This window comes from Corticium candelabrum, chromosome 20 (assembly GCF_963422355.1).
Source record: "Corticium candelabrum chromosome 20, ooCorCand1.1, whole genome shotgun sequence".
Taxonomy (NCBI): Eukaryota; Metazoa; Porifera; class Homoscleromorpha; order Homosclerophorida; family Plakinidae; genus Corticium; species Corticium candelabrum.
This window is the reverse complement of record NC_085104.1, coordinates 1,898,310-1,914,708: the sequence shown is the minus strand read 5'-3', so window position 1 is coordinate 1,914,708 and position 16,399 is coordinate 1,898,310. Positions and strand designations below refer to the sequence as shown.

Genomic DNA, 16,399 nt, shown 5'->3' with positions numbered 1-16,399 from the left:
TTCTGTGATGAGGGTTGAAGGTTTGATCCTGGTGGGGGCGCAGTTTCCTTGAGCAAGAAACTCACCCACACTTGCCTCTCTCGACTCAGGCGTATAAATGAGTACCTGGTCGTTGACTGGGGTGGACAAGACCGCTGGCTTGGTAGCAACATCATGCAGCAGACGGGTACGTGTGGGCCTTGGTGTCCAGTCCCAGAGCTGCGCCGTTGTCAGTGTCCCTGGATGACTCTGGCCAAGCTCCAGGTGGATTGTAGCGCAGGGGGAGCTATCTCCACAACTGACCTCAAGGTCGACGTCAAAAGACATGGAGGACTTAACATTGTCCATTTGTGTGTGTGTGTGTGTGTGTGTGTGTCTGTGTCTGTGTCTGTGTCTGTGTCTGTGTCTGTGTGTCTGTTTGTATGTATGTATGTCTGTGAGTGTGTGTGTGTGTGTGTGTGTGTGTGTGTGTGTGTGTGTGTGTGTGTGTGTGTCTGTGTGTCTGTGTCTATCTGTCTGTGGGTGGGTGGGTGTGCATGTGTCTGTCTCTGTGTGTGCCTGTCTGTGTCTGTCTGTATGTTTGTATGTATGTATGTATGTGGCTCAATTGGGTAGAGTGTGCAGTTGGAGATTGGCAACATCCGGGACCTTCATGTCAGAGTTTGAGAGGGCCACATACATAAATTCCCTTGGGCAAGGAACTAACATACAATTGCCTCTCTCCGGAGTGTCAGTTCTGTCCAGCAAGTATCTACAGCAAGTGTGAAGTACATCATAGTGACTTCTGATAGTGACTTCTGATACAGTAGTGTTAGATTGCGGTGTTAGATTGCAGTATCGAACCTGGGCCTTAGGGGCTCTTGTATGTACGTATGTACAAAAAAATGTATGTATGTATGTGAGTGTGTGGGCGTGCATGTGTCTTGTTTGTGTATGTCTCAGTGTGTGTGTCTGTCTGTGTGTATGTGTGTCTGTCCATGTGTGTGTGTGTGTGTGTGTGTGTGTGTGTGTGTGTGTGTGTGTGTGTGTGTGTGTGTGTGCACTAATGTAGTTTTGCATTATATACAATGTAACATTGTGATTGACTGAAAAGCAATCTGAATGTCAACGAACATACAATGAAAGCCTACAGGCTGTACACTCACTATGTGAGTGCTTCTTTCAATCTCGTTTTCTCTGCCTTTAGTTGCTTTATCTTTCGTTCATGATGCTCTAATCGACTCTCCAACGCCTGCATGATGGGGCCGCATATGATCTCCATGAATCGAGATAATGACTTTGCAAACACTAAACAAAATTGTATAGACATTGAGTGTGATGCTTGTGTGGGAAATTATGCCATGCCTGAACCATTGTGGACACGACTCAATAAATCTGAACTTTCCCTACACAATGACAGCATATGATGAATATGTGGTTATGTGGTGCACGCGGGTGCACACACACACACACACACACACACACACACACACACACACACACACACACACACACACACACACACTGCTTGCATGTGTGCATACCTTTCAGCTTCGTGGAGAGCTTCTTGCTCTTCCTATAAAATTCCCCAAAAATCACAACATCCCACAAACGTTGCCATAACAATTTCACACCTCGAGGAGTATCCTTGGTAGCTTGCTTAGTGCCTCAAGACACGGTTGACTGATGCTTGATGTTCGACATATGTGAACTGGTAGATCCCGGCCATTGAGGCTACAGAGACCGAGAGGGTGATACACATGGTGATATGTGGGTGTGATGATCGATTACATTTCTTGTCCTTCTGTTGTGGTTGATGTGACACTTTGGAAACACGTCAAGTCAATGTGACCCATCTAGGTATACACAGTGAGAGAGTTAGGGATGAGGGTTGGAGACAGTGATATGGGTGATGAGTATCTAACACTCTGTGCGTCGTGGTTGAAACAAGAGAATATGAGACCGAAGAAACCACTGTCCATAGTCTGGTAGATGGACTGTGTTCTGACATCTGGAACAACAAACAATCAGTATGTACTGTTTCTGTCTGTCTGTTTGTTTGGCTGCTTGTCTGTTTGTTGATCTGTCAGTGTGTTTGTCTGTCTGTCTGTTTGTCTGTCTGTCTGTTTGGTTTCTGTTGATTTTGTCTGGCTGTTTGTTGGTCTGTGTGTGTGTTTGTCTGTCTGTTTGTTTGTCTGTTTGCTTGTTTGTCTGTTGTCTGTGTGTTTGTTTGTCTGTTTGTTTGTCTGTCTGTGTGTTTGTCTGTCTGTGTGTTTGTCTGGCTGTTTGTTTGTCTGTCTGTTGTCTGTCTGTCTCTCTGTTGTCTGGCTGTTTGTTTGTCTGTTTGTCTGGCTGTTTGTTTGTTTGTCTGTTGTCTGTCTGTCTGTCTGTTTGTCTGTCTGTGTATTTGTCTGTCTGTCTGTTGTCTGTCTGTGTGTTTGCCTGGCTGTTTGTTTGTTTGTCTGTTGTCTGTCTGTGTATTTGTCTGTCTGTCTGTTTGTTTGTCTGTCTGTCTGTTTGTTTGTTTGTCTGTCTGTCTGTCTGTAACATAAGAGACTTATTACCAACATGAGACGGCCACATTGTGATGTGAGGGTGCGAATGGTACCAACCCACAACTCGCATCGGTTTTTGCAATCTTATAGCCAAGTGCTACAACAAAATCCATATTACAACAGTGCGTGAGACGTAGGTAAACCTGATGACAAAATGATACACTAAACCATTTCCTGTCATCAGAGTCACATAACCCTCACACACACACACACACACACACACACACACACACACACACACACACACACACACACACACACACACACACACACTGCCCACCATCTCTACTGTTAAATGTTTTAGACATTAGTTAAGACTTCAGACTTCAGCTTCCTGTGCTCCCATGGCAAGCTGTTCAGGCGATATCTCAACTCGGTCTTTTCGTTTGTCTGACCGTCTCAACATTGAGACAGCAGACACATCAGCACAATCATCAACCACCTGAATACAGAGACATCAATTGCAACGTACGACAATACTAACGCAGCTTACTTCTCCGATAAGTAATCCCATAACTTCTTCCTCCTCTGTGGACAGAGCATGAGTCAAGCAAACCATAAATGCATCAGCTCTGAGTTTGACGGCAAGCACCATGTTTGGAAGTTAATGAGCATGCGCGTAGGTCACGTGCACGCAGCTACAAGATTCAAGAATCTAGGTATCTAAATTCGTTCAAGATTTGAATTACACAGCGAGGTTAAATACAAAAGGTTCTTAGCTTAACGTTGTAAAACTGAAAAGATATGAAAGATATGACCATCTTGCTCTACACGTGACTCACGCGTCTGGAGTTTCAATATCTGGGGATTTGTTTTCTTACTGTATGTAGAACAGAAACCAACAAATACGCCCTAGCTAGTAACACGAAGTCTTTTTGTGGCACTGTCGTGTTGTGCTCTGATAAATAGACCGTCCTGATTGAGTGCATTCTGGATTTCGTGAAACATCTCGAGAGCATGCTGAAACCCAGGTACACGTGGTCTACATAAACATGTATCGCGCAGTCGCGCTATCATATTGAGCTACTAGCTTTGCAGGATCCGCACGCTTCACTCCGCTTCTCTTTCCGCACGTCTCTAGCTACCACGCAAGACAGTCGTCACTAAAACTGGTCACTACAGTTTCCCTCTGCTCACTGTTTGGCTGCTGCACGTGGATTCAGCTGCTCTCTCAAACAATCGCAACTAAATCATTCCTAATAGTACGTAAGACTTAATTTTCTTTGCAGTGTGCACGCTATGTAGTCGGTTGCTGTGTTTAAATTAACTTTGTTCAATTTGAGACAATGTAACAACAAGTGCACACAGTGAGTGGCACAGACTGGTACAGCAAAGTTTGCACGAAGTCTAGGCATGAACGCTTTGGCAAGTTGCCACACCGGAAACCACGGGAATTTAGGAAGTGGAGCACTGGTTTATATTACGGGGGGAGGGGACAGTATATGGGTCACATGTCATTCAGATTAGCCGCGTCCCCAGACTCACGTGAGCCTTGCAGTGTCCGGTTCTGGTATGACACGGGAGGCTGAAAGTGTCATACCCAACTGGACACTGCAAGGCTCACGTGGAGAGGCGGCTGTCATATCATTATGATATCAAGATTATGATATTAAGATGTCATATTATGATATCAAGTGTTGTTGGGCATACCTGTGTAATTGCCACATCACTTTCCTGGAAACAGACGTTCTCACGCGTTAGCTTGCCCCTGACGCAGTGTGGATTGCAGCCCCCCTTTCCCCCCCGATGCGCTGCCATCACCACTACAACCAAATATCTGTTTGTGTGTGCATATGTTTGTTAGTGGTGATGGCAGCGCATCCGGGGCTGCAATCCACACTGTGTCTGGGTTGAGGCCACTCACACGTAGTCTGAAACCGGCAGCGAAAACGGCGATGAATCCAAGTAGTGGCATACTGTAACGTTTTCTTGAAGTCTTAGAAACTTTGCAATGCATCGAACTATGCACGGGCGTGTTTCTTTCGACGTCTGGAGCAAAAAAACTGCATCACAGAGAGGACGTGCGCTAAGCCTTGATCACCAGTTGCATGACGTTTGCGTTTGCAACTCGTGACCCTTTATACCGTACCCTTTACGTAGCATGACGGTTGCCACTCGTGACCCCACGTACAGGCTACCGCTCCCGTAAAGGATTTATCTAATGTGACTTTTGTTGGTGATCTAGGTTTTTTTGCAATTGATTATGAAATCTGTGTGCTGGCACTATAAACACTTTGTCAATTACTTGAACTTGAGATTGCATAGTTAATGATGAAGAGACTTCACAGAAAGAAGTTAGGTCCTTCGGGGTCTCAATGCTTGTCTATGAAATGTAATTACTCACTGATATATTACAGACACAAAAATAGGTTGACCTACAATGTCAATCCAGTCAATGATGCTCAACAAATTGAGTTGGTCGAGCAACGAGTGAGAGTTTTACGCCAGCAGCCTTGCTCAGATCAGTCTTGCTCAGATCCTGCCAGAGATTATTTGGTCAAATGTCTGTACGAATTTTCCAAGAGTGGATCTATTGCAGTCTGTGAGTTTATCTTGAAATCCGGTGGTATACATCCTGATTTGCCCATGAAGGAACTTGCTTGGGATCAGAGCTCTATACACGGTGCTACAAGGCACGGTCAGATTGGTAGCATTGATCTGCTTTTGAAGTTTGGTGCAAATGTTGATATGCCCGATGGACTTGGACATACATCGTTGTATATTGCTGTTCTGCAACAAGATAGAAAGTGTGTTCGATGTCTGCTTCAACATGGGGCCAATCCTAATGCTGTGAGCAGCGATGGCACGCCTCTGGATCGGGCTCGTCAGTTAGCAAATGGTCGTGATCTGGTAGAGATGATGTTAGCACATTGTAGAGGTATAGGTCACACACACACACACACACACACACACACACACACACACACACACACACACACACACACACACACACACACACACACACACACACACACACACACACACACATAGACAGACAGACAGACACACACACACACACACACACACACACACACACACACACACACACACACACACACACACATAGACACACACACACACACACACACACGTGTGTGTGTGTGTGTGTTTGTGTGTGTGTGTGTGTGTGTGTGTAGTACTATGCAAAATGGTTGTTGTTGGTTAGGCAAAGCAGATCTTAACAAATCTGAAACTTGTGTCCAACAAACAAGGAGCAAATTCACAGATTGGTTCAGTTGGCTTTTGCCAAGGCACGGGAATTCGGTGTCAGTAAACCAAAATGAAGGTGAACCACTACAATCTGTAAGATACTATTATTCTATACTCTATTACAATGACATGTTATAATTAATAATGTATGATTGCTACATAGTCTGTTGATGAAGAACTTGATGAAGAATTTGATGAAGTTGAAACGGTGAATAACACACAGGTTTGATAGGCTCAATTAATATTAATTAAAATTTATTTAATTAAACTAATGCACAATGATTTACCTGTAGCAGGCATGCACTGATGGTACAGAAAATTTAACAATGCAGGTTTCTATGCTTCAGCAAGAGTATAGCCATCTGGTCAGTTGTAGCATGAACGAATTGACATATAGATAACTAAAATTATTTATCTATTTACTTTTGTTTTGTGGTTAATTGCCACAGAAGAATGAGTTGAAGAAGGTTGTAGAAGAGGTTGTTCAACTGAAAGAGCAATGTGTTTGTGGGCAGGTATGTGTGTATTACACACACACACACACACACACACACACACACACACACACACACACACACACACACACACACACACACACACACACACACACACACACACACACACACACACACACACACACACACACACACACACACACACTTATTTTTACGTAATATATGTAAGGTCTTGTGTATGTATGTATGTATGTTTATTCAGAAGTTTGAATACCTACCCATACAAGAGAAGCAGCACGAATCTCAGCAACAATTTGATGCCATCAATCAGGAACTGGACTACTTACGTCAGCAAATTTCTGAAGTAAACCATGGCCATGTTTGTTATTGTCTGGAATACATACTTGTACTTCATTAATTAACATTGTTATTATTAATTTATTTATTTATTTATTTATTTGTAGACATTGTTTTTATTGTATAGAGACCTGGCCAGTCACTATTAAGAAATGATAAGGAGACAAGACAATCAGAAGAAGTAAGCAGTGTACACACACACACACACACACACACACACACACACACACACACACACACACACACACACACACACACACACACACACACACACACACACACACACACACACACACACACACACACACCACACACACACACACACCTGTTCTACAACCTATTATATACATCTTCAATGCATGTACACATGGTCTGACTCTTTGTATTTACGTCTACTCAGACTGCTCTTTGCGTGAGCGACCCACGGGAGATGTTCTTGCATTTGGCAAATCAAGTAGGGAAAGATTGGAGAATGCTGGGTCGCTGGCTTGCTCTCGATGAACATTACCTAGACAATATTGAAATACAATACAAAAGTGAAGGCTTGCCAGAGTTCTCATTCCGGGTGCTGCAGGCTTGGCACACTGGAAAGGGTTGTGAAAATTCGTGGTGTAAGCTTATCGACGTGATGCAGAAGGCAAATATGAAGAATTTATCATCAATTGTTCAGAAATTTGTGAGGAAACCACGTAGTTGAATGTACTGATTTGTGGATTTGATTATTGCAATGAAACGATTGCCATTTGTAGTTGTCTGTTTTTTTATTTATTAATTAATGCTTTGCTTGTCTTTGAGGTCACATGATTTGAACTGACTTTTCATGTCGGTTTGCAAGTTTGTCTTTCTGATTTTATAGCTTACTTTATTGTAGTTTTATTTGTTGCTGATTTGTTCCATTTATTTGAATGAACTCAAACACAACTTGCAACAGACACCATCAATTAGCCTCGACCATCCAGACCCGTATGGCGCCGGCATTGGCACTACACAGGTCTGGGAGATCGAGGCTAATACAGAGCCCGTATATACGGCTCTGATAAACACAACTAGAGATGTCGCCAGTAAGATGTTGAGCACATGCAGAGTTTCAATGAAGTTAATTGTGCTGACAACATTGACCGAACTAATACGCCTCGTTTGAATTTTGGATTCTTGCCACATGTCATGTCACGTGCACATACGGGCATGTCATTTACGTCACATACGGGCACTGGGATGGCAGTTTGCCAGTATAGTAATTATCGGGGATGTTTTGGATGGAGTCGATCACGTCGGGCTGTCGTGGACAGTGCGTGCTCCACGGTTTGAACGCAATGACGTATCCGCACTCGTGACTCATTGGCCCACTGCCATCGCTATGTAGCATTTCGGTGGGTGTGAAACGGGCGGGTTACGAGGATTCGTTCTTGAAAAGAGACAGCTTTCGTCACTTCATCGTCTCTAAGTGTACGAGCGTGCTAAGTGTTGTGTATCACGTAAAAGCAAGACGTCTGGTAAACTGTGTTATTAATTAATTACTAGATCGAGCTTTATCTGCATACTGTGAAACCTACCGACTATTGCAGGCAGTGCCATCGCGGTTGTTGTCCGTATTGTGGTGGAACTGACAGAATTTTCGTATCAGAAGGGATACGCGCCTTGGGTACAGCCGGGACCTCAGGTCTGACTGTCTACGCGATTCAGTGATTTTGTCAGTGAAGAAGAGTGTTGGACGCGGGAAGGTTGGTGGTACTACAGGAAAGCTACTGCGAGGTCACAGTCACATAGTGGTTGAATCTTTGTATCGTATTGAAACATTCGTTTTCGATATTGCAGTGGACGCCCGCCGTTTGAACGAGAACTATGACGACAAGGAAGAAATGGAAAATGTGAGTCACTTATGTCGTTTGATGTAGCTTTTGGAAGTGCTAGAGTAAGCTGTATGTTACTACTGTAGGTACAGCAAGCTGAAGAAGGCGCGAAAGGAAAAGAATGGCCTCCGCAGGTTTGTTCGTTTTGTGACGTTTCGCTCGCGTTTATGCGTTTGTAGTACTTGATTGATGTCTAGGAGGCTTCGGAAACAATATAATCGAAAAAACAGAGAGTGCCAGGTCAGTTTCAGTATTGCAGCATGTGGTGTACTCTACTGTACTGTGCCTAGTGCAGACTTCCTTCCAGAAAATTGCGCCCAAATGGTACAAATCACACTTTTATGGAGCGTGGTTTGCCTTCTGTTTGATTTTAGGGCGCGTTTCTTTATTTTTGCTAATTAGCTAATGGTGCATGTCACAAGACTTTTTCGCCTCTTCCAGAAGGGGAGCGGATCGAAGAGCTGGAAGAGTGTAGAAGTGTCAGAAGAAATTTTGCATTTCTTTTTCATTGTGGATAACTTAGCGTGGGGTGCCCAAGTTTGAAATGATTCTTGCTCCAAATGCAGCGCCAAATACTGACTCTATGGAACACTCCCTCACATACTGGTAAAGTATGTGTGTATGACTGGTATAGAGTATGTAAAGTTAGTATGTATGACAGCTGCTGCCTGCATCTCAAAACCAGAGTCACCAGACATATTTTTGCTTGTAGGAGTCAATCGTTATTTGCTTTGACATCTTGACATACCTAAACTGGGCATGTAATGGGCATGTCAAAGAAGTACTACAGTTTTGGCGCTGCTCTGGTTCTGCAAAAATTGGCTTGTCGCTACATGTAGCACCAGATGGGCACTCCTGTTTAGTGTGTGTCAGACAGCACACTAGCCATTTCGAACTAAAGATCAACATCCAAAGGGACACAATGCAAGTGCATATGTGCAACTTCTTCTGTTTAGTTTGTTTATTCTGGCCTCTGCCGTCTAGTCAGACAACTCTGTTGGAAGAAGTGAAAGACTCTTCTGGAAGAAGGGGAAGAGATCGTCTAGAGAAACGCGTCCTAGATGACTCAATCACAAATCATGACTAAAATTTAATGCAGTCCAACAAGTAATATGGAGTACAGATGTTTATTATTATACCTACTTGAGTATGTACGTACTAAGAAAATGTTTTTCAGCTCTGAGCCATGAGAAATGGACTTGTAATAGTCACGTGACTGAGCCCATTATTGAATAAGATAGGTAATGCTGTTACTCAGTCTGTGGGGGGTGAGTGTGTGGTTGTCTGCTAAAATGGTTTAATCACAAAGCAGTTACAGGCTGAGTATAGACCGGGTGCAGTAGGTGTGAACCTACGCACGTGCACAAGTGCTGGAGGACATTCGGGACTTCAATATCACAATGAAAACTTCTGATCGCGACAGAGACATTAGTTTCTTTTGTTTGCCAGCGATTGTGGCAGTCAAAGGCAGGGAATTTCAAGAACTGACTGAACGGCAACGAGGGACGTGGATCATTGCTATCAACAGAAAAGACCTGAAACAGCTAGATCAGTTTGAAGTACACAAGTGTCTGTTTTGATCACTTTGTAAGCATAAAACCTTCTGCAACGGAAGACAAAACAATTCTGGATTAGGTTCCTAGTCAAAAACTGCAGTATTCGTCAAGGCATTCATTGAGAACAGACTTACAGCAAAGAGATGCAAAGAGATTGCGATTAGAAGAAGACGACGAAACCGTTCCTCCACTTCAGTCTTGATTGCAGTGCATGTGCAAGCAAAATTACAGACTACATTGAAACTGATGACAATGTAGTGCATGGGAGCGCTAGCATGCATGCAGACCTACTCAGGGTTCGAAAACTCCAGTCGCCAAGTCGCCAATTTGGCGACTAGAAATATTTGGTCGTTTTTTTCATGGCAGCTGTTCTGGATGCGAACCTCCTGCTCAGCAGATGTTTTGTGTTACAATTAAGGTGCCACCTTAAATGTCTACCATTTAGTGGCACCCTTCGACGTATGCCGTTTACTTAGGACTTTAGTTCATTGGTTGATTGGTTTATGATTGGTTCACTTGGTAAGCGTAAACCTTCTGCAACAACAGAAGACAAAACAATTCCGGATTAGGTTCCTAGTCAAAAACTGCGATATTTGTCAAAGCATTCATTGACAACAGACATTCAACGGTACAAACGAGTACAGCAAAGAAATTGCGATTAGAAGAAGACGACGAAACCGTTCCTCCGCTTCAGCCTTGTTTGCAGTGCATGTGCAAGCAAAATTACAGACGACATTGAAACTGATGACAATGTTGTGCATGGGAGTGCTAGCATGCATGCAGACGTACTAAAGTCTGTTTGATTGTTGGAGAGGATGTGGGAACTGCAGTTAATAAATGAGGAATTGAAGAGCAGAGATGGATGTTGTTAATTTCGGCTAGTGAGATAAATGGTTCCAGTTTAGCTATGAACTTAGGTTCAAAGGTTCAACTAATGCTTTGACTACATAAGCTTGCTAGCTACACAGCTGTTTTACTTATCAATCCATAGTTCAAAGTATGTCCCGTCAGCTTTCAAGTAGTGGGCATTATAGAGGTGGCTTTGAAGTTATCAGACACCTGGTGTAAATGCAAGGAGGGCAGGGCCAAGCTTGTGTCATACAGGAAGTTACTAACTGTGTCATAATAAAGAACCAATCACAGTATTCATTAACTGATCTGGAACCTCCTTGTGAGGTTTCCAGTGATGTTGGACTCAACCTGCTAGGACGTCCACTTCAGACATACGGGTTTTTTCCCATGTCCTTCCCAATAATCGAACAGACTTCAGAGTTGTCGCCTGAAGATGTTGACAGGCTAAAGAAGCCGTTGGACTGTGAACTGGCAGCAATCTACTGCATTCCGATTTCAAAGCGGTTTGTTTCAGAGAAAATTTCATCTGGCGTGGATGCAGGTTGTCGACGTAGCCACAAGTCGACGTCCTTGGGCAACTCGCTGAGGGAAATTTCGTAAAGGTCTCAACCATCGGCGTACTGCAATTTAGCATTGTAGCTACGTCGGTTGTCGGAATCTAACAATCTGCGATAACCGAGAACGACAGGCCTCTAACTTATCAAAATGTTCCGGCTGTCCTCCACACGTGTGGTGGTCAGTTTACCTCGTGTGAGTGCAACCAATCTATTTGTGTTGGTTGTATCATACCAAGCCAATGTTTACGAGATAGTATTTACTAGAGCAGTCTAGTTCACATTTTCAGTTACTGGGTCTTGTTGAATCTAAACAATGGATACTTACCTGTCTGCAATGGCTATCAAAATCGATTATTTCCTGGTTATAGACCCACTTATTACAATTATGATTATCGTAAGATGTGACTGATGCATATGTGCAGTGGGTTGTCACAAGTTGACAACGTGGTTGTGATGATTGCATTGGCAGTGTGTTGCCACCGAAGCTGGTGTTTGTCAACACCAATAATTTTATCAGAGAGAGCAAACCTGACGGCCTCTACTGTACTTGGCTATTCCATATGCACATACACTAGCCACATGCACACACCATGCAGATACTTGCCACATCATGCCATCGTAGATTTTTGATAGATAATTATTAAATACTACCTCATTAGCTCGTTCTTTGCCCGGGAAAGGTTAATAACACAAATTTCCATAATACAATTCAGTTATTGGGCGGAGAAAACACAAACTCCGGAATAATTTGTTCCAAGTGGATGTGACCGAATGTTTTATCTAATTAGCTAAAGACACAGATATAGTCAAAACACACGTGGGCTCACACACACACACACACACACACACACACACAACTCTATATAGTTTGTGCAGAAGCACTGTAATAACAACAGATGCCCCATTCATGACTTACTTCTGTCTGGATATGCTAGTAGAGATCCAAATACACTCGATCCACCGGTAGAGCGAAACCCAGGCATGAAACAGATAGTTTGAATTGGCGGAAAATCGACCGTCTCTCATGGCATGTGTATGGGGATCATGTGTGTCAAAATTGTAGACTCAGTCTCAGTCCTCTCCTTAAGCGCGTTCCACGTGTTTTAGCATGCACTTTTTGTTCCACTTACGACATGGTGGTCGCCTCCACGAGAGGGGACCGCCTAAATACCGAAGCACGCGTTTGCATTCTGGTATGGAACTCAGTCTTCATGCATGGTTTCTTGGCGATTGGCGTGTTAGTTTTGGCGTAATTGATGTTACTGACAGACACAGACAGACAGACAGATAGACTTTTATAGATATAGAGAAGATGATGAATGGTCAGTGTAACTGGTTTGGTGATTACACGAGTCGCTCATCTTTCACAGAGTTTTGTCTTGTCTGACACTATGTGTTCAATACAAACATGTTGATGATGGTCAACACGTTTGAAATGCTTGTTACACATAGTCTAAGCATATGCCATTGTTTAGCACAGACGATTGGCAGACTACACAATTGTTACACGATTGAACAAACATACACAATTCTTTGATCTCATTATGCTAAGAATGTCAGTTCCTTCATATAATAATTACCCAGTAGTGCAGGCCGGTCACGTGACATGCGACCAACTGACTTGACGATTAATTACGTGCATATCTACAGGTGTAATTGTAGTATACAGTAAGACCTTCTGAACGTGGCCACGTGCCCTTGCATCCATGCTGAAAGCCACGTGCACAGACAGGAGTTATGATTGATCGTTGTATGCACACGCATGCACACACACACACACACACACACACACACACACACACACACACACACACACACACGTATACTAATATGACAATTGCATGTACTGATATTCTTGAGTTTGTGTGTGTGATGGTGGAGACCGAAGTGCATTTACACACTTTAAATACCAGTGACAATTTGTATTATTATTAGAGTAGGCACGCCTATATAGTAGTTGTAAGATAAGATAAGCACATTCATGATTGCTTGTGTTGCCAAGTACAAAGCAGTGTACAACAAATCGTCTCATCTCTGAGTAGTCCCCAGGCAACCATGTGTTAAAGATTCAGTTGCCTGGTAATGCATTACTCTGGTTACCCATAAGCTAAACAAAATAGGCTTTGCTGTTGTTTTCCTTTAAAGTCTTGCTCATATTTGAGACTCCAGAGACCTTCACTGTCTTCTTCTGTGGTGCACTTTGTCTACTAACGACTTCAGTGACATCACCTGAAGCTGACTGATCATCGTCTGATAAATCACATTCACTTGCAATTTCAAAGTTTCTTCTGAACATTTGGACCACGTAATGTAGGTGCATTGCTTCAGTTGGGTTAGTCCTTGGGTTAAATCTTAAGGTTGTCCTTGGGCAACCATAGTACTGTTTCAGTTGCCCGGACGTATTTTTTGGTTGTGCTGGGTGCTCAAGCAACCGATTTGTTGTACACTGTTGTAGTATTTGGTGAAGAGAATATCAGTGATTATTAGTGTTTTTGACAATAGCTACAACATGAACAGGATGCCGCATTAATTGTTAAGCTAACGAAGTCGTTAGCGGAGAAAGACAAGGTATGCATATTGAGTAAATCATATTGTTTATTAATCACAAATTGATTGTTTTATGCTGCTGGGTTGTTTCTGTTAGCTGCTGGAAGCAAAGACAGCTGAATGTCAGGAGCTGAGAGGAGAATACTGTCGGGAGAGTTATTGTAACTTGCCAACTCAACAGGGTGAAGAGGGGCATCCTGAATTTGTGGTAAGCAGCTCTGACTGTGAGTATGATACAGTCTGATCTCTGTTTTTCTCACTGGTCTCACTGTATGTCCGAGTGCTTTAAAGACCTGATCTATACCGTGTGTGTGTGTGTGCGCGTGCGCGCGCGCGCATGCATGCGTGTGTGTGTGTGTGTGTGTGTGTGTGTGTGTGTGCCTGTATGTAGCATGACAGCCTCTTGAGCGTGTCGGCTCTGAAGGATTTTGACCTTCTCCGGCATACCATCCAGCTTCTGCAATATCTTCAAACGTCATTATCACGATAAACCATCTCAGATCAACAGGAGTGCCACAATCAGCATTTGGAGCGAGCATTCAGCGATGTGTTTCTTTGCAAAAAACAGTCATTGCACTACTCCCATGTTGTAAAGTGCTTTGATTGCTTGCAACGTCGAATTACTCATTTTTGTGACAATACGTCTATTTCCGGTTATCGCAGATGGAGATGGAGACCATGTGCATGGAGTCCATTGCAATGAAAATGGCGGGGCGGCATGGACGAAAGAAGTTGGTCTCCAGTATGGAAGGAAGCAGAACAATGGTGTATGGTGCATACAGGCGATCTCTACTGCCAGGTTAGCAGGAAGCAGCAGTTTGACATCTCTTGCTATGTAGAGAGTTGAACAATTCAGGATGCTGTACAATATATTATCTATTTACAAACTGGTAGTAGATGAACTAAGTAGAGATTTGCTTTTTGCTGTTTATGCCATCATCTTTTGAGACGGGCTGGTTAGGATGTGTGTGTGTGTGTGTGTGTGTGTGTGTGTGTGTGTGTGTGTGTGTGTGTGTGTGTGTGTCGTGCACGTGCATGTGTTGTAGAGGTTTTTTGTTGTAGACGGACAGAAGAGTGACATCTGATGTTCGAGCACAGTATGCATCATCTTACCATGAATCTGATCATCGCGGTATCTCAAGCACCTATAACCCAACAGAGGTATACATTAATGAATTAATTGTGTTCACTGACTTACATTGTAGACTGAACTACAACCAGTTTGGTGGCACATGCTCTGCATGCAATTTTTTGTGTAAACCGTGTTATCTCAGACTGTACTTTAGTCACAGTGGCGTTGCATCCTTCTCCATGTTTGGCGGCTGAGAAGACACTTTGTGGTTGTAAGGCTCTGTGAAAGCATTGCTTCCTTATAGAGTTAACATTGTAACGATTGCCTCGTGCTTTGAATTTTTTGATTTGCAATGATTGTACTTTAGACATAGACAGTCATGTGGTGATATTGTTACCAGAGTGACTATTATAGCCCGTTCACACGAGCACTTGTAACTGTGCCAACATGGATTAGCACAGGTCGGCTCGCTTTTGAAGGGACTGTGTGAATGTGGGCCGAGCCAAGCTGAATCAATCTGGAGTGGTCCACCTTAATTAAATTCCGTGCCAGCCCAGCACAGTTTGGCTCGGCTCGGCTTGGCTCGCATTCACTGTGTGAACTGCAACCGCCTGTCGAACTATAGTCTCACTTAGCCAGACCCTCACTGTTGTGTTATACTCGCATAGCCAGATCTTTCTTGCTGTGAGTACACGTGACCATACGTACAAAGCTATCCATACATACGTAGCTATGACCTACAAGAGACACACCCTCTAAGTGAGCTGGCTTATTTTTGCTGAATGCCATGTGAACAGAGAGCTACTGTGGCTGGCTCGGTTCGGATAGCTCAGAAAGGAGCTTGTGTGAAAAGGCAATAATAGAGTAAGTTGTAGAGCAGTCGATACATTTAGTTGTTGTCTTATAGGATATAAGTGAATACCCTCAGTTGGTCTATCAGCCGGTTGCCTGAGAACTCATCTCCTAGTGGATTGGCGTGATGTTTTGCCTGTACGTCGGCATACATTATTAACATCTGTATGTATGTAGAATGTAAGTATTGTTGTTTTCATCTGGACTACGATGTATTGAGAGGATTTTACTGGAATTTTTAGTTGACGCGATTAAATGTACATAAGTGACAGTATTATATTAGATCGAGTTCAATTAATTATTTATTATAGGACAATAGTTGATATAAAATTGTGTGTGTTGATTAGCAAGAGTTAGCCTCACACACGACAGTTCAAACGTATCGTTGTCAGACTTGTGTCATGCATCTCTCTCGTGTCTGGTTTCTGTGTGACTGTCTCAGGTGGCCCAAGCCCATCATTACCAACCACGAACTTCAAGGTGTGTTGGTGTATTGCTTTGTTACAGTTACTTTTTCGTAGAACGATCGAAGAGCAGAGTATCATCAGTCAAACTTTATATTTGTGATTTACGAATGT

At 43.2% G+C, this 16,399-nt stretch overlaps 3 protein-coding genes across 4 annotated transcripts; 2 read left to right on the top strand and 1 right to left on the bottom strand.

Annotated features, from left to right (window-relative positions):
- Nucleotides 1-985: 985 nt before the first annotated feature.
- Nucleotides 986-3,108, bottom strand: LOC134195735 (lys-63-specific deubiquitinase BRCC36-like). Its single transcript, XM_062664815.1, has 9 exons — nt 3,007-3,108; nt 2,839-2,955; nt 2,523-2,610; nt 1,884-1,969; nt 1,750-1,814; nt 1,593-1,692; nt 1,503-1,534; nt 1,324-1,364; nt 986-1,266 (listed from the first exon to the last, which is right to left on the bottom strand). The coding sequence occupies exons 1-9, from the start codon at nt 3,106-3,108 to the stop codon at nt 1,124-1,126; spliced, it is 774 nt and encodes a 257-aa protein (XP_062520799.1). The 3' UTR covers nt 986-1,123.
- A 377-nt stretch (nt 3,109-3,485) lies between these two features.
- Nucleotides 3,486-7,446, top strand: LOC134195669 (uncharacterized). Its single transcript, XM_062664733.1, has 10 exons — nt 3,486-3,715; nt 4,699-4,807; nt 4,871-5,391; nt 5,680-5,816; nt 5,887-5,946; nt 6,017-6,088; nt 6,173-6,238; nt 6,441-6,542; nt 6,663-6,716; nt 6,936-7,446. The coding sequence occupies exons 2-10, from the start codon at nt 4,782-4,784 to the stop codon at nt 7,230-7,232; spliced, it is 1,335 nt and encodes a 444-aa protein (XP_062520717.1). The 5' UTR covers nt 3,486-3,715; nt 4,699-4,781; the 3' UTR covers nt 7,233-7,446.
- Nucleotides 7,447-7,770: 324 nt separating this feature from the next.
- LOC134195632 (uncharacterized) lies at nt 7,771-16,193 on the top strand. Of its 2 annotated transcripts, none has more exons than XM_062664690.1 (9): nt 7,771-7,981; nt 8,057-8,287; nt 8,351-8,403; nt 8,472-8,519; nt 8,583-8,625; nt 13,853-13,918; nt 13,995-14,105; nt 14,960-15,058; nt 15,877-16,193. In XM_062664690.1, exons 3-9 carry the CDS (start codon nt 8,378-8,380, stop codon nt 15,919-15,921), a joined length of 438 nt encoding a protein of 145 aa, XP_062520674.1. In that variant the 5' UTR covers nt 7,771-7,981; nt 8,057-8,287; nt 8,351-8,377; the 3' UTR covers nt 15,922-16,193. The 2 variants fall into 2 exon arrangements, with proteins under 2 accessions (XP_062520674.1, XP_062520673.1); XM_062664689.1 differs by having other exon boundaries at nt 7,771-8,028; nt 8,101-8,287.
- Nucleotides 16,194-16,399: the final 206 nt, after the last annotated feature.